The following is a 24,221-nucleotide window of genomic DNA, read 5'->3' on the forward strand; positions in this document are numbered from 1 at the left end:
GGTCTGGCATTGAGGACAGGCAGGGAGGAAAGGAAACACAACGGGACCCTGTCCAGGGCCCTCTCCGTGAATGCCCCACGGGGCGTGGTAGGGAAGGAAGGGCATTCCCAGGTGAAAGTACAGTAAGGGGTGATCTCGTCGACCCGGAAAAGGTGATCCTTCTGTTACAGGTGAGGTCCCTGGGGCAGGCAGGGAGGGTGGAGGCCAGGTTTCCTCAGCGCCCACAAAAGCGAGCCCTGCCACACCCAGGCTGGGGCAGCAAGCAAACCAAAGAAGCCCAAGACACTTTTGACAGCTTAGAATTTTTATTAAAACAATCATTTAAATTACAACAATCCCCCGGAATAGAAAATAGCCTTCCGTGGTCAGGCCCTGACAGGAAACGAGACTCAGACCTCACTAGAACAAGTGTGGTCTGACATCTTTGAAAAGGGATGGAGCTTCCCTGGAAGCCCACGGGGGTAAGGGGGGGTGCTGCCTGGCCCAGGGCAGCTGGGAGGGGCTGTCCCTGCACTGAGGTGGCCCCTGCAGCCCCAGCCCCGGCGGCAGCGGCGAGCAGCACTCCGTCCCAGTCCTGGCTGTCGGCCTCTGGATTTGCTGTTCCGATTTGTCAGAGAGAAGAGAGGGAGAGAGAAGCCTGTCCCCAAGATTACAAAACACCATCACTTGAGAAGTGTTATATAATGGCACAGGGTGTTGTCTAGCGGGGCCTGGCAGGTACGTGAATAACTGAGTGGACGCCACAGGTCAAAGCGCTGCTGGGGCTGACATAGGGCCCCAGTCAGGACGGACGAGGTGGTCTGTGCGCAGCAGCAAAGGGCCAACGGCGTAGCCACATGTAGTGTCACCAGTGGGGCAAGGACCGTCAGCAGCGGCCGAATGAAATTGCTGCAGCTAGGGCCCTGCTCTCAGGGGGGCTCAGAGGCCTCTACCTAATCAGATCCCATGCCCCCAAAATGTTCACTCGAAAAGAACACAGTCACCTGAGCCACAGGCACGAGTCCCTGAAAACCACATTCCTCTTTCATTCCTTTTCCTTCTGCTGTGGCTCAGGGCCTTTCGGAGGGCCATCACCCTCTCCGCCCACCCGTCTCTGGGAGGTACACGCCAGCTCCCGCCTCCAATGAGGGCTGAAGTGTTCCTGGTTGAGCGAGGCTCTGCTGCCCACCGCCCCCCCCCCCAGTCTGCTCTTGGGCCCGAGGGTGCTCCTGCCACAGCTCAGATGCCAGCTGGCTCCCTTGTGGCCACATGGCTCGGCATTTCCCGGACTTGGAACACACACACAGCAGTTAAATAATAAAAAAAAACAAAGCCCGACAGCATTTATATAAACCACTACCATGCTCCTGTGCCCACAGCCACTGTTACAGATTCAATTTGCAGGTCGGAAAGAAAGGAACTCGTCATGGAAATTCAGGGGTGGGTGGTGAGGCCAGGGAGACAAAGCTTCAACACGAGAGCCAGGCACTCCCTACATTACAAACGCCTTAGGACTCGCTTTACTGGGACCACATCTAGGGGGAAGAGGGTTTTGAGGGACAAGGAAACCCTGTCAGCCACAGCCATCCACACTTAGCACTGGAGGTGGAGTTCTACCCTGCATGCCCCAAGCCTGAGTACACACACGGTTGCCTTCCTCAGGGCAAGGGGGTCCCAGGTGTGTGTGTGTGTGTTGGGGGGGGTGGCCAACAGGGGACACCGTCAGGTCAGCCTGACTGCGTAAAGAAGGCAGGATCTTTGTGAGTTTCTCGAAACCACACAGGACAATCACAGATGCCCCCCGCCCCCAGGAAATCTCCAGACCCTCACTCACATGTCTACACCTACTCTGTGTAATACCCCACTGGAGGGATATGAATGGCCAGTGGGTCACAGCAGCACCACCAAACCAGAGAAGAGAAAGTGGCCCCGAGCTGAGCAGCAGGTGCCTGGGGTGGCTCTGGGACCTGCTGCTGCCTGAGCAGCAGAAAGCCGTGCACAGCCGATGCGGAGCACCAACAGCGAGGGGACACCTGGCTTGTGCTGGGACCCCGTACGGCCCAAGGGGGAATATAAGATAAAGCCTGGTCTGCAAGGGCAACACCAAAAGGAGGCCCAGTACAATCAAGGCTTAGGAAGGGCTTGCTGGCGCGTGGCCAGGACAGGTGATCTGGGTCAGCCGCACAGACGGGGGCGCTCAGCAAGAAGTACCTGGGGGGACTCGAAGCCCTAATGGAGCCTGGCTGGGCTACCAGGGGCTAACTACCAGTGACTAGGGAGCTCCCCAGCCTGCCACAGGCAGGAAAGACTAAGGTTGAAGCGGGGTGAGGAAGACACACAGTTCCCGCCTGCCTCCCTGGTCTGGGGCATGAGCCCGTGTTCTGTGGAGCAGACTCCCACACAGCTCTGCTGGCCTCTCTGCCCCTCTGCTGGCAGCCGGCCCGTCATCACAGCCTCAGCCTGAAGTCTTCCCCCCGTCACAGCTGTCTTCCCCCTTGCCCACCAGCTGGCAGCCAGAGCGCGGTCTCGGGGGTGCCTGGGCTGAAGACCCATTGTGTGGCCTGTCACGAGCCACACGCCAGCTCGCCGGTGACATGCAGCAGGCAGGCTGGCAGGCAGGCCGCTCCGGGCCTGGGCCTAGGCAAGCCACACTTCTTTCCATGCCAGTTCCTCACCAGTGGAGATGAATGTTCTGGAACCCAGGGTGGGGTGGGGGCAGAGGCACCAGCCTCCCTGTCTCTGGGGCTCCCATGCACTGCACTCCCTACAGCCACTTCCCTGGGGTGGGGAGGTCAGCGCTGGACAAGGACCCACATGCCCCAGGGTGCCTTTGACAAAGGAAGTATGGAACCCCACATCAGATGAGGAAAGACAAATACTTCTTTAAAAAATTTAAAAAGAGCTAGAACCCTATAAGAGAGCTCTCTGCAGGTCACAGTTCAAGGCAATTGCACATGAAGGGGGTTGGGCTATCCACTCAGCTGGGGAAAGTTCCAGAGCTCCCACAGAAGCTCCAAGCCAGCCCACCTACGAGGACTCCCACGGTGTCTGACCCATCCCTCTGGCGCCGGGAGCAGCAGACGTGACAGATCCTGGGGTGGCTGGGCACCTGCTAGAGCTCTTCAAAGAAGGCCACTCGGGACTTGGCGCTCTGCAGGGTGAGCTGCAAGGAAGCAGAGAAGAAGTTGAAAGGCAGCTGGATTCCTGCTTTCGCGACAGGTGCCGTCCTGCCTTGGGCACTAAGGGGTCCAACCTCAGGGCTGGTTTGGAGTGAAAGGGAAGACTGCTCAGAGACACTGAAGAAGCTGGCGGCCAGTCCCAAGTAAGTTTCCAGATTTGCCCAGGAACTCAAATGAGGAAGTGACAAATGAGGACATGCCAGGAGGGATGGCTGGTGGACAGAAGCATGTCAGCAGGAAAATGTCATCCATGTCATCTTTTCACAGAGGGCAGGAGAACCCTGGACACTGTAAGAGTCTCACGTCCCCATCTGCAGGAGTCTCTAATGTGCCTCTATGGGGCCCTGCCTGTGGTCATGTCAGCCTGGGATGCTCATCGTCTCCAGGGCTCAGAGGACCAGCTCGGCAGCACAAGCCTCAGGCAAGGCAGGCCTGTGTCAGACAAGGAGGAGTGTGTCCCTTCCACTGCTGGTTTCCCTGGTGGCCCCAAAGCAGACTTGTCCGTGACCTGGCAGCTCAGAGTGGGTTTCCATCTACAGGCTGGGAGGCAATGATCTTTCTAGCTGGGCAAGGAGGATGGTGTCCAAGGGGCAGTGCTCTGTCTGGAAACTACAAGACCTTCCCAGGAAGGCTGCTGCCCTGAGAAGCACAGGGTGGGGAAACAGCAGAAAGGAAGGGGAGGATCAGGGGTTGAGCTCTTGGCATGCTGGCAAAGGCATGAGAGTTTGTGACCCCCTGGACTGGTGAACCCCTATCCCCTGACTCAGGAGGCCACCTCCCAGATCTCCCCCAACAGAAGAATCTGACTCCTGACATCAGCACCTGGGTGAGACTGTGCTCTACATCCAGCTCCTGGACTTGGCAAAAGGGGTCTTTAGGGAAGGGGGACACAGATCACTTTTGTATCCCCTAAACCCAGTTAGCTTACTGTTTCCTACCTAGTAGCAGCTCCAATGTTTGCTGAGTCAATCAGACGTAGGCTAGAAAGGGTGGGGTGCACAGGAAAGGCAAGAGCTCCACATGGGGCTAAGAAGACCTGGGCACTAATTCTGTCACCAGCTTGCTGTGTGGCCTCAGTGGACCTCTCTGAGCCTCTTCACACTGGAGTTAAACCACGGAAGCCGGCTGGACGGTCTGGCCATTGCCTCGAGCTCTGGCAGTCTCTAAATCTGAAAAGTCCTTGGTACTATCTCTGCTCCCTAAAGGTGGGGGAGGGAGGCTCGAAACCCATCGCTTCGCCATCAAACACAGGCAGCGTCGGTGTGCTCAGATGAGACAGCTTGAGAGCCGGCTCTTTAAACCCTGCCAAATCTTGTGGCCTTGAAGTTCCTGACTAACAAGCTGAGTGTAGGGAGGCGTCTGAGCTGTCTTCTTTGGTGGAACCAATTTCAGAAGCCCTCTGGAAGAGCCAGCTCTAATAAGACTGGAGAGAGCTTTCATTTCTTTGCTTAAATGGAACTCCCTCTAGAAGGGAGCCAAGTTTGGATGGGTTTCTCCCTAAATGCAGTCAGAGGAGAACGGCCAGGAGTTATGTGCTCTGTGATAATGGGACTCACAATGGTAACCAGGAAAGAACGAGAACCTGAGACTCACTGGGACAAAATCCTCTCAGGGGAGAATTTAAATCAAAAGGTGTGAAACCAGGGGCGCCTAGATGGGGCACTCATGAAGAGTCCAACATGGCTTCTACTTGGGTCCTGATCTCAGGGTCCTGGGACTGAGCTCCGTGTCGGACTCTGCAGTCAGGATGGAGTCTGCTTGAGATTGTCTCTCCCTCTCCCGCTGCCCCCTGCCTCCACTCATGCTCACATGCATGCTCTCTCGCTCTCTCAAATAAATAAATACACTTTTTTCCCCCCCTAAAAAAAGGTGTGAAAACCCAGTGTCTCCACTGAGGTTTCTTAGACCTCAGATGGGCTCCTCAGGGGGACAGGGAGACACCCACAGCCCTTCCCCACACTGAGTCACACACAGGCACAGCCAGGCTGCCTGATCCAAAGGCGCTGACCTGCAGGGTGGCCCTGGGCGGGTCACTCATTCACTGTGCCCTCAGCAGTCGGCTGTGAAGCGGGGGTGGTGGCGCCCCTTCCTCACAGGGGGACACGCAGTTACTGGGAAGCACCGTGAAGCACTCAGCAACATGCGTGAGGTGCACTGAGAACTCAACAGCTGTTGTTACTCATCACGACACCCCGCTTTCCCCCAGCTCTGGCTCCTCTCCTTCCAGGGGGGAGCAGGGCAGAGTGCAGGCTGGAGGTGGTGCAGGAGAGGGCAGGCTCAAGCTCTGTGCCGGCCTTCACGGCCTCCAAGATCGGGCACGAGGCTGCCCCCAAGAGACCTGGCCACTTCCCCAGGCAGGAAGCCCAGGCTGCGGGGGCCTCCGAGAGCCTTCCGCTCGTTTGTACGATGTTGGCTCCAAGAATTCCTGGATCCTCTACCCAAGTTGCGTGCTGGCTGTCCCCTTGAGGTGCAAGGGGAAGGTTTTGGCAGCTCCGGCAGCACCACATTCCAGTTACTCAAGCCTGTGTTTGTTGGGATGCAAAACCCTGTTCCGGTGGGCCAGAGGCTTCCTAGATCCGCACCTGACACTGCAGGCCAGGGGCTCGGCCTGACTTCTTATCTTACGAGAGCAGAAGTGGCACCCCAGTCCGAGGAAGGGTTTGGAGTGAAGTCAAATACTCTGACCACACAGAAGTACGAAAGCACCGCAGACCCATGCCCTCAGCAAGAGGAGAGAGCACCACGGTCTTCCATAAGGCACTAGGCTGCTACAGCGACAGGCAGACCCACCAGACCGAGGTGGCTGACCACACTGCTGCCACTGAGGATGCTAGGAGACTCCCGCATCGGGCACGGGCAGACCTGACTGTTGTGTGGCTCCTGGCGGTCCTAATTCCATTAGGGACCCTGCTGTCTGAGGAAATTACCTCCATAAGCCCACTTATCTGCTGCTGGAACCCATCCAGTCCCCACCCTGGCCTCTGCCTGCTCCCCCTTTAGTAGCATTCTTTCTCTTAGACATCAAAATGTCCTCCTGAGTCAGCCAGCCAGCTCTCCCTGTGCTCGTGCAGGAAAGCAGGTGGGGGAGGCAGCCAGTGAGAGAAGGGTCTGCAAGGAGAAGCCCTGGAGTTCCTTCCTGTGGGCGGCAACTCAGAAGCCCAGGGGCAGAGGTCAGGAGGGCCTCCGGGACACTGCCAACAGCAGCTCCCAGCTGTGCTCCGGGCTGGTTCCTCTCACCTGTGGGATCTGTCACCACCTGCTGTTTCTAGAAACCTCACTGACTGTCACATTTACTGTACAGCTACAGGCAGGAGGTATTTATGAGAGAAGGGGAGGGTTCAGAGGATCACAGCACAAAGCAAGCCCTTCAGAAAACAAACGGCCTCTGTGTGTCTTTGTGTGCTCATGAGAATTGGCTAACAAGCTTCCTGGCTTCCCTGCCACCCGCTCACGCCCTAAGGTGTATGAGCCCACGTCAGTGTTTGGTCTGCCTTGTCGCTCAGTGACAGGACCGGCTCTCTCCTCACAGCGCCACGGAGCTGGCCTGACGAATGCCCTCACCTCGCTCCCGTGGGTCAGCTCCCATGGGTCACACCGTGAGAACCGAAGCCAGTTTCTCAGCTCCCCCACCACCACCCTGCACACTCTTTAGTGGCCCAGCGCTACCACTCCGCACCCTCCTGCCTGACCTGCTGCGGGAGGGGGGAGCACTGCCTCTAGGAGCCAGGCGAATTCCCCAAGGGGCGTGGGCTCTATGGCCACACCTCCACGGCTTATCTCCACGTCTGACCAGGAAGAGGTCTCCTCCGAGCTTCAGTAGCTGTTGAAGTAGAAAAGCCTCAGGATGCCTCGCAGACAATGGCTGCATCATTCTGGAGTGGGCTGAATCTGGTCCCTCTTTTCGGATTTCTCCTGAGGACAGGCGGCAAGAGCTCTGTCTGAACACAACGAGTGACCGTGTCTGCCACGTGCCATTCAAAAGTCACACTGAATCCAGACAAAGGCCAGCTACGGGGCTCTTGGAGGTCGTGCCAAGCGCCTCGGGGAAGCGGTAAACCACACAGGCCCTGCGCAAAGCCCCCAGCCCGCAGTGCTCCTGCCAGTTCCCTGAAGATGACTAAGAGAACATGAAGTTTCCTCACCAGGCACTCGGCTGACCCGCTTCTCTCTTCCAGCTGTCTCTTCACATCTGATTAAAATCAGCCGTGTGAATAATACACGAGGAATTAAGTTCTCTCTCGACCGAACCGGCTGTTCAAGTCTGTCACTAATCCAATTCCACTCTGAGGAGACAAACTTCCTCTGCTTTCCCTGCCGCAGATCTATACAGCTTGGTTTTTATCTTACAGGGGCTCTGATCCACCTGTTGGGCCTGGACCCTTCTTCCTGCCCAGCATCAACAGCCTCGAGCCCGGAAGAGTCCCCCTCGCCTCCTGCTCATTCGTCCCTCAAACTGCCAGTTGTCTGTGGCCACCAGGCTGGGAAAGGGCGGGAGAGGGAGCCACCCAGAGAGCTACACCTCTTCAAGCAATCAAAGGTGTGTGCGGTGTCACCACGTGGACACGTTCACGTACTCCCAAGTTCAGATTCGGCAGACATATATGCCTCCTTAAAGAGACAGAGGAGGCTGGCTGCTCTCAAGCCTCGGCAGGACTGGGTGCCCAGCAGGCGCTCCCTAACCCCGGCATGCAGGCCAGATGCAGACTCAACCGGTTCCTGCTCAGAAGGTAAGCATTTCGGGCAGCCCCTTGGGATACAATGATCTGGCACTTGCCCGCTCCTGAGAAATGGCTCCAGGGTCTGGGAACACCAAGCCTGGAAGGCACCTGTGACAAGCCCAGGCTCACCAACCCCTTCCCTTCCCCCACCTCCCAGGGGAAGGCTCCCAGCTACAAAGGATCCTCCAGCATCATTCCCAATAGTGCCCCCTGCTGGAAAAACACAACAGGAGGCGATCTGCCAACTCTCCTTCCAGCTCTCCTCTAAAAGTCCTTTTGGGGGAATCATTTCCCAAAGTGATGGGAGGGTAACGAAATGTATTCCGGCACGGAGCCTGCAGCAGCAAGGCTGCTTGATTAAGAATGAATTACACTTTCATCAGCACATAGGGAAAATTGATTCACAAGCCTGCATTGTGATAATCTTGTTCCTAAAGCAAAAAGGGGTGGCGTGGGGGTGGGCAGGACACAGAGCCACTTCGGCTATCAGTGACGAGAGAAAGGAAGTGCTACAATTAAGCTGGGAGAACAAAACTAATCAGAGCGCCAGGATTCATCCAACTCGTCTCTGGAGGCCTTGCCTCAATCCACTCATCCCCAGGGAGGAGAAAGGAAGGTGGGAGGGGGACCATCTAATTCATTTTCAACAATAAGACCCACAATGCTGAACCCATTTTAGATACTAACCTAATAACTCTAGGCTCGGAGACTCTGCTTGTCCCATAAAAATGCAGTGGAATTGAAATGCAAGCCCTAAAATCATGTTATACTTCCTCTCCGTCACTACATATTGAAAATGAAGGAGCGGGGGAGGGCACAGATTCAAAAGGACATGCGGATTCTCTGGCGCTGGGATCCTCCAGGAGAGAGCCAACTCTGGAGCAGAAAGGTGACAGCCAAATCCAGCAGCGGCAAATTCCAACATAATCTTTGGTTTCGGGTGTAATCAACATTCCCCCTTCCAAATCAGAGCTGAGGGGGCAGGGCCAGGGAAAGGGGACAGTTGCTCTAAGGTGGCCAGATTGAGCATTTCTGTCATCTTGCTAGTGATGGCTTGCACCCAGATGCCATCTGGCGATATGCACGAGGAGAGAGCTGTGCGCACACTTACCCCTAAGCAGGGGTGGGATAAAAGGCCAAGTCCATTCCAATTAACACATTCATTCAATTTGCTATTAGCTTCTTCATCTGCTCTGGAGAGAAATCGGCCAGGGAAAACCCCGAGGGCCTCTTTCGTACACTAATCCTTTAGGGACCTAAAGCAGGAAGATGCCTGGAAACTGATGCGTGCCTGTGTCTTGAGCTGCCCGTGTGATGCTGGCAGGGCCCTTTGCTACCCTGTTCCTCTGCCTGGAAAATGGACTAATCAGCCTGATTGACCTCCCTGGGCAGGTAGAGGCTAACTCACAGCTAAGGCATACTCTGAGCGCCGAGTACCTCTGCAAGAAGTTGCAGATATCCTGGTGTCGTTTTCAAATCGCCACTATTGGAAGAGAAATCACGGCAAGGATCGTAAGAACAGAACCTCCAGCCCGCAGAATGAGTTTGCATCCCGTCTCTTCCCTCCCACTGTTGCAGTAACAAATCAGGTGCTGGAGGAGAGCTGCACTGAAACACATCTCCAGTGCTGAGGGACCAAATGGGATGTTTTACTGCATCAAATAAGGCCCAATAATGTCCTCAGGCACTTCCAAACGGTTGTAAAATATCCTAGGAGGGCAAAGCAGGTTTTGTAGGCTCCTCAACGCCTCCCAAAGGGCAACTGCTTGACGGGGTAAAGTCTCCCAACCAAAAAGAGGAACTAGGTCATGGTCTTTTGGAAGAGAGGCTGACAGAACCTTCTACCTAGAGTGCTACCAGAAATAAGCAAGAGAACAGTAAGCCCACCCCAATGGAGAGGCCCGTGGACATCTAGCTGGTGCGTGTATGAGGTAGGAGTGGCCCTGGGGTGGGGGTGAGCCCCCGGAGCATCCAGGGAGACCACATTCCCTGAAACCAGGCCGTGCTTCCCAGCACCTTCCCTGGGCTTCCCCCAGAGTGGGGAGGAGTTCACCACTGCCCTCTCTTCCATGTGTTTTCTATCCTGCCTGCTGCTGGGCCTTGCTAATCCTTGCTTCCACCCGGCACCCACCCCCCTTTCTTCTTCTGCCCCACTCCAGCCTCTGCCGCCCTTCAACAACAGCAACAATAGAAGATTCTAGAGCCGGGGAGCCAGTGTGCTGCCTCTTATGTCAGGGTGGAGGATGCTGCAGTGGTCAGGCCCAGTCTGCAAAGCAGGCGGAGCCACTAGGCTTGAGCTACTGCGGTCACGGAAGGGCTGAACGCATGAACCACACACCAGCAACAGAAACTGTTCAGAGGTGGCTGACCAGAGGTCACCTGGGAGGCTCTGGCCATTTGTTTTAATTGTGGGAGACGCCTTTCATGCATACGCAGTCTTGCCCTGTGATTTATCACTTCCCCGGGAGTTTTAAGTGTTCTACTTCACTTCGCCAGCCCTACGTCTCCAAGGGGAGTCCGTGCAAATTGAAGATGACATTGGACTTTTATGTCTTCCTGATTCAGAGGCAGCTAAGGCTTCAGAGTACTGTCAGGGTTCCTCATTCCTGCTCCTCCACCAGCGCAAACCACAGCTGGACCTTGAAGACTCAAACCATTTTACTAATAAAACAAGTGTTCCAAGCTCTATGACCCCTATGATTCTCATCTGTCGATTTCCTTTGAAATCCCATGCTTCCTTGGAGATTGGGGGCACAAAACTGATGACAAGTGTGCGGGCACTCAGATCGGCTCGGGATCAGGGGAGTGAAACCTGTCCCTTGAGAGGAGATGAAAGCAAGACCCTGAAGTGTGCAAGCTCCCTGACTGCATTTTCGCCTCCCAAGTGTGCAGCACAGCTGGCCACTGCTCACCTCATTAGCACTGTGGCTCCGAAGCCCATGACACCTTTGTCCCCCTCACCCCAGTCTCACTGCTAGACCTCGGTCCCTCACTCACAAGACTCAGAGGCCAGGAATATGTGTCACTGTCGCCCTCCCTGAGAATGAAATGAATCTCAGTTCGGGGGTGGGGGAGACGGCTTTTGATCACTACGTGCCAATCTGGGTCAGGCGCAAATGTCAAACCAACTGCACTGACTGTCAGTTGAGGGGGAAAATGTGGGGAGTTAAGATCGGCAGGAGGGTCAAAATACACCCTCGCAAACTCAAATCAGATAGTAAAAGAACCAGGGAAGTTAATTCTGGCTTTTTCTAAGTTTTTACCTCCAAATTCCCGGAAATTAATTGCTGAAGTCTTATGGTGAGCTATTTCCTGTGTATTACCTCATTTACTGCTCAAAACAATCCTGGGGGTTAAGGACTGTTTCATTCACTTTTTATAGTAGGTGAGGACACTGGGCTTTAAGAGAAAGTAAGAATTATGGAGAAAGTAAGTGGCAAAGCAGTGGTAAGCTCAGTTAACCAGACCAGACAGCCTCGTGACATTTCTAAGGGAACACGGTAACCCCTGACCCAAAGGGTAAACCCCTGGAAATTAGCACCCCCGAGGGTACTGCGCAGACAGTGTCAGACACGGAAAGCCTCACAGTTAGGAAGAAGAGCACTGAAGGCGAGGAGGAGGAACGTGCCCGGATCACGGTAGGTAGGTAGGCAGATCCATTCTTTCCTTGAAGAAATCAAGGATCAGAAAACATTAAAAACAAAACAAAAAGCAGGGCAGGCTGCTTTGAACCAAGACTCAGGAGTGAAACTCTCTAGTTCACCACCAGCCTTCCATATCCTGGACTTTGCAGATGGAGCTTTGCCCTTTACATTATTGGTGGTCTCACTTCCAAAGCCCACAATGGTGTTTTTTCTTCAGTTAGGCTCACTTTGGCCCAGATGGGTGCAGGCATGACCCCAGAGCTACCTCTGAACAGGCAGGTGGCTGCTCGGCAAGTGTGGTCACTGGCCCCAGGGACTACCGAAGTCCAGGCAATGGAAAGGGTATCAAACTTCAGGTGTAGCAAAAACTCCATTATTTCATCTAGTGATCCTGAGATAAGTCCAGCTGTATTAAAAGCCAAGTACATGCTTTTATTAACCCTCGAGTAATCAGAATCCTTGATTAACTGGAACATGGCAGCCTGCTTTGAAAACAAGTTCACATCAAGATGTTTTTTAAAAAAAGACTTCTGTGAATGTCCTAGGAGCAGTACAAATTTGACTACAAATCAAACCTCATTTGTCTATAATAAGAGCTCAGTGAGAACTGACGGTCAAAATCAGGCCCCTGAAGAATCTAATCGTTCTGAATCATTACAGAAAGAAGAAAGATGAAATCGTCTCAAGGTGGAATGGTAGGGTCATATGCAGGCATAGCTAACAGCACGGGCTGAGACAAGAAGGGACTTTCTGCTGGGCCCGGTGCCAGCCACAAAGTCCAGGAAACCACAGTGGATCCACCCCATGGTCTTCTGGGCACCACGGGGTCATGAGAACAGATGATCCCCCTGGCCTGCCTAATTCTGGGGTTCGGTCATATTGCCCTGCTCAGAACATGCACGGCTTGGTGTTGGGGCCTTTGATGTCAATGTGTGGTATGAAAGCTGAAGAAACAGGAGCCTGCTAACTCAAAGCATCACACACAAATCGGGGTTCATGCTATGGGATCTTGGAGCCACTGACAGATAGAATCCATCTTGTAATGCGATCCATCTGGGACTTTAATAGCGAACCTCTCTGGCTTGGATAATAACCGCCAACAAGATCTATCTTATGCCAGATCTCGCTTTTTGGTAGAAAGCTTCCAATGTGGGGCGCCTGAGTGGCTCAGGCCTTCGGGTCAGGTCATGATCCCAGGGTTCTGGGATTGAGCCCCGTGTCGGGCTCTCTGCTCGGCAGGGAGCCTGCTTCCTTTCCTCTCTCTCTGCCTGCCTCTCTGCCTACTTGTAAACTCTGTCAAATAAATAAATAAAATCTTAAAAAAAAAAAAAGAAAAAGAAAAAAAAAGCTTCCAATGAGCTTATTTTAATAGCAGAAACTGTGCTGAGGACACCAAAGGACATGTCCTACGTGATCGTCGGGTGTCAGTGGACTCACTGGCTTTCATACCTCTGGGGATCAGGAGCACAGGGAGGGTGTTATGTTATTCTGGGCACTAAAATGCTCCCCACTGCTGAGGCATGTTGGGAGGATGACGAAGCACTGCAGAAGGAAAGCAACAATCATTCCACTAATTCACTCAACAACCACTGACTCTGCTCATGTGCTGGGTGCCGGTGGCTGTCCCAATGTGAGTTCGTGCTGGCCCCAGCTCTACCCCAGGCTATGGCGGAGCTGAAGCAGAGATGGCCTTTATGGTGCCGATGGACAGACGGTCCACTTAGACAGACTACAGATCAGACTGCTGTGCTGGTCGTTTGCTTGACTTGGAAAGAAAGAGGATGTGTACAGAAAGGGGAGGCTCTAATGGGAAACGAGGGAGTGAGGGCAGCCCCTTCATTCCACCACCAGAAGTGGCCCACTATGACCATGGGTCTTTGGAAACTGTCACCACATGAAAGTCTTGATCTGGAGTTAAAGATGTCCCAATTTATCCCGTTTCCATGCTCGGGCTATTTGTCTAAGGACTACACCACTGAGACAAAGGACTTTTAGACAGACCTCACTGGACAAGAAGCCATGACCATCCCCAGCCCAACGATAACACAAGATGTGAAGGACAGTCGGTCCTACAGCCCCATGACATGCTCTTCAGAACGAGGCAGCCTTCTGGACCCCTGGAGGCTGGTCTGGCCCCACAGGGTGGACGCCTGCTCTCAGACTCAAAGCATGCTGCGGCCAGTACCCAGGTACCACCTGCCCTCGGGAGGGCTCGGCATGGCCCAGGGACAGAGACAGGCAAGCTCATGCATGGGTTAGTATCACAGAGGGTAGTACCATCACCACATACAGAGTACCTGGGAATAACCTACTTTGAGGGCTCAAATGCAGATAGGTCTTCTGCCTTGGGCTTGAGGCTAAACCAGCAAAATAAAATGAAGAAAAACAAAAACATACCCTGTGATATCAACAATGCCACATGTGCCATTTGCAAAATGCTCAGACAGGCCTGAAATTGTGACAAGTGACTTCATTTGTTTGTGTTTATGGCTGGGAAACAGGTCTCTCCAGCTTTCAGCACTCCAGGTTCCCGTGGCTGAGGGCCCAGCTCACCACAGCAGCTGCAAAGATGAGACTGCTTCGGGTGCCCAGATAGGGGATCCGGGGGCTGGGGAGGGGACGGTGCTGGGGTAGCTCCTTCTAGGGCGGACTGGCTCACTGGCCCAGGGGTCATTTTACCTCTAGGCTCCCTGCGTGAGGCCTCACTTGACCTCTCCTTCTGCTAACTGTTTAATAATTTCATTTCGGAAGGGAAACCCAGTAAATGACGGGAGCAGAGGAAAGCAGAATGTGCACTGGGGTAAAGTCTTTCCTTTCCGGTTATGCTAGTAAAAGGAATTCTCTACCAGGTGCCAATACTAAACTGGAGTTCGGAAGAGAATTCCGGGCTCCTGACTATACCCATCAACAATGGCAAGGAGGTAAGGAGCCCTTGGGAGTTTTCAGATACAGCTCAACTATTGAAAACAGATACTCCTGGGACGCCCGGGTGGCTCAGTCGGTTAAGCATCTGCCTTTGGTTCAGGTCTTGATACCGGAGTCCTGGGATCAAGCCCCACAGCAGGCTCCCTGCTCAGTGGGAAGCCTCCTTCTCCCTCTTCCCAGCCCTTACTCATGCTCTCTCTTGCTCTCTCTCTAATAAATAAATAAAATCTTTTTTTTTTTTAATAAAATCTAAACAACGCCACCAGATACTCCTTAACCTGGGACACCACTTTAAAGACTAAGGTAAAGAATAAAAAACCTATCTAAACCATCAAGATCGAAACTGAATGAACAGTCTAATCTTAATGACACCTCTTTTACAGGCATGTGCCTGACCCTGGGCTATCAGTCAGAAGCAGGTGACTAGTAGGATAGGCCATTTCTGCTTTGCCCAATTTGAGAGAAATACACTCTTGGGCTGACATGTATACGGGATGTAACCTCCTCTAAAATGTTGAAAGCTCAAAGTATCAGTAGAGAACGATCTGAAACTGCTAGCAACATAAATGAAATCTCACTTTTTAAAACGTTAGGCTTCTTCTAGATAGTTCCGTGTTAAGTATGAAAAAAATGTTAAAAATTCAGGATTTAGGGGGCGCCTGGGTGATTCAGTGGGTTACAGCCTCTGCTTTCGGCTCAGGTCATGATCCCAGGGTCCTGGGATCGAGCCCCGCATCGGGCTCTCTGCTCAGTGGGGAGCCTGCTTCCCACCCCCCTCTGCCTGCCTCTCTGTCTTCTTGTGATCTCTGTCTGTCAAATAAATAAAAAAAATCTTAAAAAAAAAAATTCAGGATTTAATTTCTTTAAAACAAGAACAGAATTTTTTTATAGTCCTGCATTTAAAAACCCAAAAAGACCATTCTCAACAGCCTCTGTTTCGTTTTGCTTTCTCAAGAAGTAAGACAGCTCCCTGGGCAGAACTCCCCTTGGCTTAAAAGACAGAATCGCTTTACTGCTAAATGATGGATCAAAACCCATCTCGTAACAGTGATTCATTTCATCTGAGCTTTTAAGAGAGGCTCCCCTTCCATCAGGCCAATGGGTTCACAGTCATTGGTGGATTAAATTCCCTTTCTGGCATGAGTTAAAAAATTTCCTCAAGTACATATAAAAAATGGTAACAGTCTAATGACTCGGCTGCTCAGGAAACCAGATGCCAACCTCACATTTCATTAACAACCGTCCTGATCAGAGAAGGACTGGAGACTCCATACCTTTTTGATGGTATTGTGCTTGCTGCTGGTGCCACCCCGGTCAGAGTTCTCGTTGTGCAGAATATCCAAGGCTGTCTCCCTTTCTTTGAGTTTCAGGGCCTCGATCTCAGTCTTGAGTTCATTCAGCTGCTCCTGCAAATGCTTGCTCTTCTCCATGTACTCCACTCTGTCAGCAAAAGGACAGTGTGTGTCACAGCTTTTGGTGGCCCTGAGACATGGGATCCAGGGCCCCATGCAGTCCAGGGTCCACGTCTCTGCCTAGCCACTCCCAGGCTGAGGGAGCCTGGGCCCATCACCTAACAGGTCTGAATCTGTTTCCTTGGGGTAATGCTCACAGAGCTGTGGTCAGAATTAAGTAAAAGCAAGTGCAGGAAAGGCCCCTGGTAAACTCTCATAAAGTAGTCTCTACAAATACCCATGACTGCAGACAGCTTTGAGTTCTGCACAAGCAACGACACATGAATCAACACTCCCGGCAACCAAGACAATTTCCTTGTCTCAGTCCTGCTCTGATAAGTGATTCTGTTCAAGTGACTTCTTCTGATAGGCCCTGGCCACATCCCTACTTGTTTTGTGATGTCATCTCCTAAAGAGCATGCAACTCCAGGAAGAAAAAGATCCCCGCCATTGCCTGCAAGTAGATACTCTGTATCTGTGATGGTGAAAATCTGGAAATCATCCTCAAAGTGTCTGCCTTCAAGGGCATCAGGTGAACCACGCAACACAAACATAGGCACTTTCTATGTTTCACCACTAGCGGTGCCCATGGCTGGTATGTGGAGTCTGTCATGTACACTGGTAATAAGGAAACACAAAGTATTAAAAAACAGGACTCAACAGAAAGTAGCCTCACCTGCTCACAACCACAAAATGCTCACTGGTGCCTGGTCATCGGAGAAAGGCTGGAAGGGCAACTGGGACAGCAGATAGCACAGATAAAGAGGCCCTGGCTGCTCAGCCTGGGCCCCAAGGAGACACTGTCCTGAGAGAGCAAGCCCAAGGATACTGGACAAGGTGAGAGCCTCACACAGGCCTCACACAGAGACTCACATAGGCTTGGAGCTGAATCCTCGTTCTGCCCCTTACCAGCCCTATGATGCTGGATGAGCTCATTAAACGATGTAGATCTCATTTATAAATGTCACACTAAAACCTACCTCTGATGTCAGCTTGATGTTCGTTAGCAGGAATGAAATGAGACAATGCTAGAAAGCCCCGCCACCCAGGCACTCTACATGGTTCTCCAGCAAGCCGTGGCACAAGCGGCCAATTTGGGGGTATAGCTCAGTGGTAGAGCATTTGACTGCACAAGCGGCAAATTTACCTACGGCTGGGAACTGGGGGAACTGTAGCCGGATTTCTTCTGCAGCGAGACTCCTTGCTTGCCTCGGTTCCACCAACCGGGAAGGGAAGGAGGAGCGCACAGCAGAAGCCGCTACGAACAGGGCAGGCAGGGCTCAGCTCAGGGCTGCCCCAAGCAGCAGGGCTAGCCTGACCCAGATGTTTGCTTTCCTCCGACCTTGAACCCAAGTCTCTTCCCTGACCCTCATTCTAGACCTGGGAAGTGCCACCCGCGCCTGTCTCAAGCGCCAGAGAAGACAACCAGGAAACCTGTTCTATTCCCGTGTTCGGACATTATCACAGGCTCTACCTCCATGCGAACAGCAGTCTGACTGACTCGGAGATCCCTGACAAGCAGTCCTAGACTGTAGATGAGGTTTCAAGCCGCCATAAACTCCAGGTCACCAATCAAGGATCATTGTTAGCCTGCAAGACTGAATGCTGGCGTGATGTCCTTCACTTCTGATGAGGAAATTCTTCCTTCAGAGGGTGGGAACAGAGCAACCCCTGCATGGCTAGTGACAGGCTCCTACGGTGACCCTCCACATTCTCCAGGTCCAGATGGCCCCACTCTAGCTGGGGAGGGGACAAGGTCAGGCGGGACTACGTACTTTTCTTTCTCTATCTCCATGGAAAGCCGCTTCATGTCAGTATCCTTGAAGTCGAAAGACAGGCTGTCACCAATGAGGTTGAAGCTTGGTATATCAGGAGGCAGTGGTGCTGGAATTGGGTTCATGGGCTATGAATGAGAAATCTCCAGTTAGGAGGGCCAGGTTCTATGAGAACTGAGCCACTGCTGTGTTTACCATCCCCCTCCAGCAGCCACAGAGGCAATGGGCACAGCTCGGGCCCTGTTCCCACCCAGCACCATCACGGCCTCGCGTCACCACTGTCACTCATTTCTCCTCCTCCAATCTACCCATGTTGGCTGCTGCCACGTGATAGACCCCAAAGATCTGAGATCCAGGTAAATCATTCCATTCCTCTCCCCTCAAACCTTTAACAGCTCTTCGTGCTCAGCCAAATTGAAAAACAAACTCCTACTCACTTCTTCGTTGAAGAAGACCCTGGGCCCTGGGCTAGGAGCTGGAGAGGCAGAGAACAAGACAGAGTCCCTAGCTTGGAAGAGCTGAAAGTATTATCCAGTAAACAGAGGTGCTCATAGACCGTCATGGTTAGGTAAGAGAGATGCTGTAGCCAGAGAGTAAACAGTGGCCAAGGGAGCTGGAGAAGGCTTGCTAGAAGAGATGCTGTTTCTGCTGGCACCAGATGATGTGCCAGAGGAAAAAGCTTAACCGGCAAGAGGCATGGAACTGGGCAGCGCAGAGAAGGCTCAGTGCGAACGCTGACGGAGGCGGGTGGGAGAAAGAACCAGACCCTAAGGAGCTACCCTGCATGTTGAGGGGCTTGGGTTCAGATGGAGACAGAGGAGGGCTTGAAGCAGAGGATGAAGGGATTAGATGTGAGGACTTTCTCATCCCAAAACAAAGGGTCATCTCAAATATGGTCCCAATCTAGTCTAGCTTTTCCTAGGAACTGGTTGCCCTAACAAAACGTGAACAGTACCATTTCTGTTCCTTTGCTTAAACCACTGCTCTCCCTATACACAATCTCTCTTTCAAGGCCCTTCTCAAATACTAGGATTTCTCACCAAAGCCTTTCTAGATCCCTCTTGGCCAGATGGCAACTCTCTGCTATGCGTTAACATTGTGTTTCTGGTTCTGTTAGGGCACTTCCCTAACTCTGCCCTGTAAAAAAAAAATCCCTTTTGGCTATGTCTTCTTCCTCACTGTTGGCAAGTTTCCTAAGGGCAGGAAGATCTGCCTCTCTCTTCACCCTTGGATCCTTGGCTGAGTCTGGGACGGCATCTGGGAAAGGGGAGAGGCCCCGAGTACTCATCTGAGACGATGACAAGGCCTGAGGCAGACTGCCTGCGTGGGCGTTGAAGGTGGTGCTGAGAGGGGGCTTCTGGGGTACTAGAACGTTCTGTTTTCTGATTTGGGTGCTGGGTGCATGGGTGTGTTGAGTTTGTGAGAATTCATCAAGCTGTACACTTATAATCTGGGCACTTCTCTGTACATACGCTATAGTCCATCAAAATTTCCGAAAAGATGGGCACAGAGTGCTGCACTGTGGGTGAGAACAGACACTGGTACGACCCCTGTGGAGAGCATCTCGACAGAAAACCTAACCCCACGGCTCTATTTATGAGAAGTTATTCTACCAGTATATTCACCGTATGTGCGAAGATTTGTGCTCAGGGGTATTTTCTGCAGTTTTGTTCACAACTGCAGAAGAAAACAGACTAAACACTCATCCATAGAGAACCACTTAAATGAATTACAATCCATCCGTACTGCGAAATATGATTAAAAGACTGATATGAACTCCTCCACAACTTATTTATTTACTGCGTGTAGAGTGTATAAAGTTTGCTCCAGTGGGCGTTGTTTTATTTATTTCTAAGATTTTATTTTTGAGTGATCTCTACACCCAACGTGTGACTCGAACCCGCCATGGCGAGATCAAGAGTCGCATGCTCTATCGACTGAGCCAGCCACGAACCCCCCACATCTCAGATGCCCAGCCCAGACAGTGGCAGACAACCTGTGGCAGGCCCAGCGGCCCACTTAACCCATCGGGACGTGAGAGAAAATAAGGAATGGCTGGCTTGGGGTGACCTAGAGAACCGGAACAGATGACAAGAGCACACTGCTCACATTTCCCTCCACCTCAAACCCTGGGCTACTTCAGTCGCTGTGCATCTCTTCACTGCCTATGCCGTACGAGTGGGCAGTGCGTGTGTTTGTACCTGTGGGTTACACGCGCACACCTGTGCAGTGGCTGAAAACACCCCCCAGTCTCTTGCCCACCTAGCTCGTTCTGACTTCCCCTCTAAGAGCCTGCGCAGGTGCCACCCTATGCCTCTCCTGCCGCTCCTCAGGCTGGACTACATTCTCCTCCAGGCCCCTGTGCACCCTGTCTGGGTACAGACTGAACATCTGCCTGGTATTACATGGAACCGAACAGTCTACTGAACTGAATGCACAGAGGAAGGGGCAGGGAAGAGACTTCTCTATTCACTGTGTGGCCCTGTTAAATTGAAGTCTGCCTCCTTGTCCCAAAATTGAGTCTGGAAGCTTGTTTTTACGTGGCAATCGTTCATTCTGAGGTACACGGGGTACCCCTGCCCAGAACTACAATGACAATATATGGTATACACAGGTAGCTGAAGGTTACACTCTGCTTGGCATCCAGAGCCTATTCTCTTCTGAGAATAACCTGGGACTATACTACTTAGAATAAGAAAAACATTTCAGAGCTGGGAAAGGCCCTGCTGCCTGTTATCTAGGTAAATGGACAGGTGACTTGTCCAAGGCCAGACGGCAGACCAGGCATCCTCTCCAGTCCCCAGCTGCAGGCCCGCAGCAGCACTCACGCTGCCATGGCCACCCGGGGAACCAGAGAAAGCAGGGGAGCAGAAGGGCTGGGAGGGAAGGGAAAGCTGTGAGGTCTGCAGCAGCTCAAGGCCGGCAGCCCCCAGCCAGGCTCACCGGGTATGTGGGCTTGGTGGTGATTTCCAGGAGCTTCTGCTTGGCTCTTCGCTCTGCCTCACGGGCTTCCTGCAGGTCCTGCTTCAGCTGATCAGCCTCCTTAGCCCTGCAAGGAAAGGAGGAGCCAGTCAGCTCCACGAAGGCGACAGGTGGCAGAAAGCGAGCCCTCTGCCCCACTATTCCCCTGGAAATGAAGGTCATGGGTTAATCCTGAGGATGGCACCAGATCAGGCAAACAAGGCCAGTGGCTGTGGGGGCATTTATGTGAAAAACAGAACTTCCAAAGCAAGGAAAACATTCCTGAGTTCTGTTCATTGCAAAAGTAAATCTAAACCAGAAGAGCAGGGAAGCTAGTGGGCAGAAGTCAAGTTCAAACCTTTGCAGTTGGTGGAGCGGGAGGAAAAGTGGGGGAGGAGCTAGCAGCTTCCTCTGCTTCACTTCTGGGTGAGAGTGGGCTGGGCAAAGGTACAGTACAGTGGATCGGAGGTCTTATATTGGATTCTGAAGGGCAGGATGGGAGAGAAGTGATTCTTCACAGCCCTAAGTAAAACACCTGCAGGCCTGGGGCCAACCTCAAGCAAGACGACGAGCACCAACGCTGAGGGCGTCACACCTCACCCTGCAAGACACAGGACCCAGGGGGCCCGGCGCAACATGCATCAGTCAGCAGGGGAAGTGACCCGCACACAGAAAGAAAGGGGCCCGAAACAGGGCAGGAAACCAAGAACCATATTCCCAGAACGACATGCAAAAAGTGGAGAGGAAACTGTAAGTGAATGCACCTTGGCAGCAAAAAGCCAAATTCAAGTGTTCTGACTCAACAGGGGAATGCGCCAGTGTTAATCTGAAGATGGCAGGGCCAGAACAATCCCGAGCCTAGAATAGTCTTTGGGAAGTAGAGACTACAGTTGCATCCTTCAACCTGGTTGTGAGCTGGCCACAAAGGGGATCCTGGCGCTCCCCTCCTATCTGCCTCAGGAGCCTTAGCACCAAGAAGGGCTGCAGGGAAGGGGGTTCCTCCTTACTTTGTTAAAGGTAAATAGCTGCTCTCTCCCCACATGTCCCCTAAATGAAAAGGGAAAAGAGCCACATTTTTTAAATGTAAGAAGAGCCTGCTTACAGCTCCTCAGCTGAAAGCAGCTGGCGGCTGTGCTTGATGGCTTTCCTGCCAACACAACTATCAGAGGGACGGCGGTTTATCACAGGCCCAAGCATGACCAGAGGTCCACTCAACAAGAGAACTGTGTTCCTGAGCCTTTTTACTAATTCCAGCTCTCAAACCCTATACCGGGTTAGGTACCGGTTCTCACCAACCTGTCAAGGAAGGGGCCTCCCCCCGCCCCAGAAGATGGAGAAGCAGCTTGCGAACAAGTGCAGTCAAGCTCTGCATGACCGGATAGGCCTTCGCCTAAGCCCCAGGGCCCGGGACTCCCGACCTCTCACCTCCTCTCTGACTCCTCGGCCATCTTCAGCGCCAGCACCTCGGCCTCCAGCACCTTCTGCTCCATCAGGCGCTTCTCCTCCTCTGTCCGAATGGCTGTGGCCTTGATGCGCTGCATTTCCTGTTCAGCCTCTGCAGCCTTCTGTGCCAGGAGTTTGGCCTCCTCCTCTGTGATTTGGGCCTTTTCTGCCAACAGGTCAGCCGTCTCCTCAGACCGCATCTGGAGAAGAGCACTGTCAGCTGAGACGGGGACCACGTACCCATCATCCCCCTCCAGATGTGGCCTCAGACATTCAGGTCAGCGAGAACCAGGGCCTCCAGGGCCCTGCCACTGAATGTCCCATCAGAGGACACTTGGGCACAGGATGACAAGCCACACTTTCAACTGTTTGGAAAGGTTCTTCAGGTTCTGCCTATGGGGAGCAAGAAGAAAGCGCCTTTCTGAGTGTCCACTTGAGCTGAGGCATATGCTGTATGAGGAAGAAAACCAACTTTACCTTGTTTTTTCCTTTTAAATCAGTGGTTCAAACCAGTAGAGACTGCTCCCCTGGGAGACAGGTAACAATGTCTGGAGGCATTTTTGATTATCACAAGTGGTGGTGGGGGGGCGTGCTACTGGCATCTAGCGGGTAGGGGTCAGGGACACTGCTAAACATCCTGTGAGCCACTGGACAGCTCCCACCATAAAGGGTGATCTGCCCTCAGTATCAGCTGAGAAGCCCCGCTTTATTTATTTATTTTTTTAGAAAGATTTTATTTATTTGACAGACAGAGATCACAAGTAGGCAAAGAGGCAGGCAGTGGGGCGGGGGTGGGGGAAGCAGGCTCCCTGAGAGCCCAATGTGGGGCTCGACTGTGATCATTACCTGAGCAGAGCCGAAGGCAGAGGCTTTAACCCACTGAGCCACCCAGGTGCCCCAAGAAGCCCCACTTTAAAGGTGAGGCCCAGTCAAAGTGGGGCTTTGGCCGCACATGAACTTCACCAGTCCGCCTCTGCCGACACAGGTGGAAAGAAAGGCACTGATTTTTCTTTTTTTTTTTTTTAGCTGAAATGTCAAAGCATATGTTAATAATCTGTGGTCGTTGGGAGGCTTAACTTCCTAAACCCACGCGAGTCCCCATGTAGCCTTCAGGGGCCCAGACCCCCAAAGCAATCACCAGAGCTTCATTGGCCATTGTCGCCTCTTCTTTCATCTGCAGCAGCCTCCTCTCCAGCTCGTCCCTCGTGCGCTCTGCCTCCTCCCTCATTTGCTTCTCTCGAGCAAGTCGCTGCCGCTCCATCTGAGGGCCAATGACAGTGGCCACTGAGTCACGGAGCCCATGGCCTGCAGTGCCACAGAGGCCCGAGAATGCCCAGTGTCCAGAGTCCCCCAAGGAGACCCTCTTTTCTCCCCTTTACTTTAGGTTGCCAGTGTCATTCTTGTCACCCGGCACCCTTTGTCCTTCGAAACCAGCTGCAGGATCAAAGGCTGTGTCCCTTGAAAAAACGTCTAGAGGTGAGAGAACAAACACAACAATAAAAAGGCAAGCCCTGTCAAGTGTACCCAGATCGAAGGTGCCATTCTTCCACACTGTGTGCTGAAATGGCCACCCTGCCAATATCCCTTTTTGTTGGGAGACCTCACGTGGCTCTGCCCTGCGGCTGACAGGACACAATGCAGGTCCCTTCTCCCTGAGACGGAGCCCCAGAAACACACCGCTCACTTCTGGCTGGAAGAGCCACTTTGCCATTTCTCTTCCACACGGACACCTCCCACATCTCTAATTTCTTCCCCAGTCGCTCCAGCCGCTGACCCACAAAGAAGATGGAATGGTTCTACGTGAGACATCGGGAGTTCACACAGTGTATGTCACCGTGGGGAAGCTGCAATGCCACCATACAGGGGCCCAGCCTCACGTAGAGGCAGCTCCTGGCCAGGACTGCGACAGGAGGGAGCCGAGCAGGGAACGCAGCAACCTCCCCCAACCCCGTCCTTAAGGCACCAGTACAAAGCCACTGCTGCCTCCCATGCCTTCTGGATCACTGTATTAATTGGGCCACATGCAGAGCTTAATAAGGGGAACAAGCATAGGACAAGTGCTATTCTCTGTGATCGCAGGGTATTAACTGAGTTCAGAAAGCAGAAGCCAGAAGTGACCACAGCTCTATTTTCTTCCTTAAATAGA

At 52.8% G+C, this 24,221-nt stretch overlaps 1 protein-coding gene across 3 annotated transcripts in view; it reads right to left on the reverse strand.

Moving 5' to 3' along the window:
* Nucleotides 1-286: 286 nt before the first annotated feature.
* NF2 (NF2, moesin-ezrin-radixin like (MERLIN) tumor suppressor) overlaps nucleotides 287-24,221 on the reverse strand; it is an 81,386-nt gene continuing 57,451 nt past the window's right edge. Inside the window, exons 11-17 of one of the 3 annotated variants that reach the window (XM_044243961.1) lie at nucleotides 23,214-23,336; nucleotides 22,058-22,275; nucleotides 20,615-20,720; nucleotides 17,672-17,799; nucleotides 15,720-15,885; nucleotides 13,833-13,877; nucleotides 287-3,142 (exon numbers count right to left, since the gene is read on the reverse strand). In XM_044243961.1, coding sequence (XP_044099896.1) covers nucleotides 13,842-13,877; nucleotides 15,720-15,885; nucleotides 17,672-17,799; nucleotides 20,615-20,720; nucleotides 22,058-22,275; nucleotides 23,214-23,336 — 777 coding nt within the window. In that variant the 3' untranslated portion in view covers nucleotides 287-3,142; nucleotides 13,833-13,841. Of the gene's footprint in view, nucleotides 3,143-13,749; nucleotides 13,878-15,712; nucleotides 15,886-17,671; nucleotides 17,800-20,614; nucleotides 20,721-22,057; nucleotides 22,276-23,213; nucleotides 23,337-24,221 lie in introns of those variants that run through there. The other 2 variants (XM_044243960.1, XM_044243962.1) reach the window with 2 other exon arrangements.

This window comes from Neovison vison, chromosome 3, assembly GCF_020171115.1.
Source record: "Neovison vison isolate M4711 chromosome 3, ASM_NN_V1, whole genome shotgun sequence".
In the NCBI taxonomy this organism is placed as follows: Eukaryota; Metazoa; Chordata; class Mammalia; order Carnivora; family Mustelidae; genus Neogale; species Neogale vison.